The sequence below is a fragment of the Sinocyclocheilus anshuiensis genome, unplaced genomic scaffold (assembly GCF_001515605.1).
Source record: "Sinocyclocheilus anshuiensis isolate Anshui unplaced genomic scaffold, SAMN03320099.WGS_v1.1 scaffold1170, whole genome shotgun sequence".
NCBI classification, from domain to species: Eukaryota; Metazoa; Chordata; class Actinopteri; order Cypriniformes; family Cyprinidae; genus Sinocyclocheilus; species Sinocyclocheilus anshuiensis.
Window position 1 is genome coordinate 1,248,361 of NW_015538055.1, and position 3,736 is coordinate 1,252,096.

Below are 3,736 nucleotides of genomic sequence, written 5' to 3' on the forward strand. Positions count from 1 at the left end.
GTGAGTGACGTTATATTACGGATGCGTGCACTGTATTTCACGTCTACTAAACTGTTGACAACAAACACCTGCTTACCCCCATTGTAAGGCTTGGAGGGGCCAGGACAATTTTTAATATGACTCCAATTGGATTCGTCTGAAAGAAGAAAGCCACATACACCTAGGATGCTTCAAGTGTGAGTAAAACACAGGCTAATTTTCATTTTTGGGTGAACTAACCCTTTAACAAAGCCTCAAGCCCATCTTGATTATTTAAAGGGGTGGTTCACTGTTTTTTTTTCTAGGCTTGATCGTGTTTATGGGGTACAGGCTAACATGTGTTAATGCTTCATTAAAAAAAAAAAAAATGCATTCTTTTTCACATAATTTACCTTTATTCCACACCGCTCTGTCCCTTCTCTGAGAAACGTGCTGATCATTTCCTGCTTTTATGAAGCCCCGCCCTCAGAAATAGGCGATGGGCTCTGATTGGTTAGCTAGCCCAGTGTGTTGTGATTGGCTAAACCGCCTCTAGTGCGTGTCTAAACGTCCCACCCCTCACCACAGTGGCATGTCCTCCGGTTGTATTGTAAACAACTGCGTCGCTAATATCGCTTATCAGTTTGAGCCCGGTTTATTGAAGAGGATCGTGCAGAACCTGTGCAAGCACGGCTTTTAATGGTAGGCCTATGTTTTTTGTTTGTTGTTGTCTCATACTTTTAGATATGCTGTTATTTGTAAATGCTACTGCTTATGTTAGCTTTTAATATACGGTTTTATCCTGATTAAAGCTTTAATACAGTACGGCAACTGCACGCGCGTCCATGTTTAACGCTTCTCATAGCTATGTGAAAATAAGTGTATAATTGGAACAGTTCATTGTTGGAGCTGAGCTGAATGAGAGAGAGAGAGAGAAAGAGAGAGAGAGAGAGATGCAGAGTGTGTGCAGAGCAGGGGAACGCGAGGAACAGAATTTTTAAAGACGATATCTCCGTTTGCACTGAACTTTCAGCTTCGTAACTTTGCAGATATTGTTTATGCTCAAACAGCAACATTACACACTAACTAACGTTAAAAAAGTGAAATCGCAATCAACCACCCCTTTAAAGGTGAGAGTTTGCAAGCTGCGAACATGAAAGCCATGTTTTGATTCAGAGAAGAAGGTGCTTGACCTTAATTTTGTCTTCACAGAAAAGCCACTAATTGATGGTGTTTTATTAAATACAACCATAACAATATTAAAAGTGATGCTGTTCAACAGGTTTGACCAACTTGGGATTTCAGTTCACTTTTGTGGGAGGGGTTAACCACTTGTATGGTTTAACCTGCGTATGGTTAAAAATAGCACTAACACTCCTCTGACATATGCTCCTGTTTGCAGAGCTAAACTAAGATAACAGGCTGTTTGACATGGAACATATAGTTTTAAAACAGCTACAGGACTTTGACTAGTTTACTCTTACAATACACTATTGAAAAAGTATTCTATTGCAGTGATTATCATGAGAATGAGTATAAAAATTATTCAATATGAAAGCATTTACACCTTCACATTTGGAAAAAAAAGTGAATTGCACTACTGCAATAACCTTCTGTAAAATAATTACAAAAAGTGTTTGTTGTATGGCTTAAATGTCTGTTTATGACTGAAAGCATCATATAAAGTAAACATATTATTTTCATGACACGGTCATGTGATATTAACATGGTGGTGCCTATAAAGGAGCAACCTGCTCCATGATATTTCTTAACGTGCTGTTCATTTCTTCCAAGTGCAAAACTTTTCTACTTAGCAATGCACAACATTACACAGGTAAAACTTCCCATCAGGAGGGGGTAGGCAGATGCACTCTAAACAACTAGCCTACCTCAAGATCCAGGAAGTAATGTCAGCCAAGAGGGGGTTTCCATGACCCTATCATTTATGAATTTGGTGTCAATATATTAATAGACAATAAAATTAATGATGGCTTGAAGATGCACCTACAAAGCAAACATCATTACTTAAGCATATCAAGAACTATCATTCACCGTCTAATACTGGATCGCACTAATGTCATGCTACTTATTTGACTTAACCTGCAACCTGGCATGAACATTGTCTAAATGCCCTGTAGCTTGTTATCCAAGTACACAAAGGCAAAAAAAAAAAAAACATTACCTCCAAAGCGCGTATCTCGTGTTGGGTCAGGTCGTTAGATGCGGCGCACTTGGTCCGGAGCCCTTTTAGACTAGAGATGGAGATCTCGATCAGGTTCTGGATGAGTTCGCACTGGTGAAGCGCGTCCATCCCTGCATTACTGCCATCGCTCGCGTCCAAATGCTCCTTATCACTTGCGACCATGTTTCCAACTTTGCCAGAGACACTAGTATCCATTCCTCGGCATTGGCACGGCTTTAGGGGCATGGGCTCGAACTGCAGCAAATACTAATCCAAAGTCATGTTTGTAAATGCATGTAGACTAAACGGAGGTGCCAGTCCTACTCCAAGTGAGTTCTGTACTAGTTCAGAGCGCAAGCATACTCCTCAAACATACTCGTGGACTGGTTTGACAGCCAGACAGGACGCGTTGTCAGCTTGTTCCGCCTCAAACGTTGTATGTATATCCCGTGAAGCCCTCTGAGAAGCGCTCGCTTAGGTCTCACCCTCAGTCAGCTGTTTGAAGTAGCGTTTGATGCTTTGCAGTGTGGGAAATGAAGTTTTGTTTACACGCGCATCGGACCGTTTGAGGATCACTTACGTACAGTGTTGGGGAAAGTTACTTTTAAAAGTAATGCATTACAATATTGCGTTACTCCATAAAAAAGTAACTAATTACGGTACGTAGTTACTTTTTATGGAAAGTAATGCGTTACTTTACTAGTTACTTGAAAAAGGTACTCCGATTACGTAACTCGCGTTACCCCCAACACTGCTTACGTAACGTTAATTTATTTTTTTATGTTGTTGTTCAATTTTTGACTTAAAACAAAAGTTGTTCATGTTTTTTTTTTGTTTGTTTTTTTGCTATTCTGTGTATAGGGACCTTGAACTTGTTAAAAGCGCTTTATAAATAAAACATTATTATTATTATTAGTTGGGTAGAGTAAATTAAATAAAATTTAATACACTTTATTGTCCCCTAGGAGAAATTTGTCCTTGACTCAAGGTGCGTTAAACTGACAATATGTTGAATGCACAAAAAACCAAAAACAAATTAAGAACAGTAAACCATAAAAATGTGGAAAAAGTTGCAATACAATAACGTAGTATTCTGATTTTTTATTTATTCTATTATTTTTTTCTCAGAGACAATTTATGCTTATACGTTAATAAGTAGGCTAGAAGTATAATTTATATTGTACAGTATTGAATATGGTTAACTAGTTATGTTCTCACAGGTTTGAGATAAATGGATAAATGTTTAATGAAACAAGGTGGAAAAGAGTGAATAAATTAATAAGAGTCCACTGAGCCTCATAAATACAAAATCACTTAAATGATTACATAATCTATATGGACCCTGTAAATGGAAAGTTGTAATTAGCATGTTAGGGCACTTATTTTAGGTTTTTCCCACCCAAACAATATCAAATTTGGATTTTTCCCGCCAACCATCAAATTCGGACCAATCAAATTAACTGTTACATTTCGAGGAATATTGTACAATTATGGTGGAATTTTTAGAACTATGAAACTTCATTTTACCCGATGCCTATTTTTACCTGACATCACCTTAAATTTGACATAACGTAATACATTAAATATTGTATTTAA

At 37.8% G+C, this 3,736-nt stretch overlaps 1 protein-coding gene across 4 annotated transcripts in view; it reads right to left on the minus strand.

Moving 5' to 3' along the window:
• ksr1b (kinase suppressor of ras 1b) overlaps positions 1-2,607 on the minus strand; it is a 42,329-nt gene extending 39,722 nt beyond the window's left edge. For all 4 annotated transcript variants that reach the window (XM_016478881.1, XM_016478873.1, XM_016478868.1 and 1 more), the window contains exon 1: positions 2,141-2,607. In XM_016478881.1, the coding sequence (XP_016334367.1) occupies positions 2,141-2,386 (246 nt within the window). In that variant the 5' untranslated portion in view covers positions 2,387-2,607. The remainder of the gene's footprint in view (positions 1-2,140) is intronic.
• Between the last annotated feature and the right edge of the window lie 1,129 nt (positions 2,608-3,736).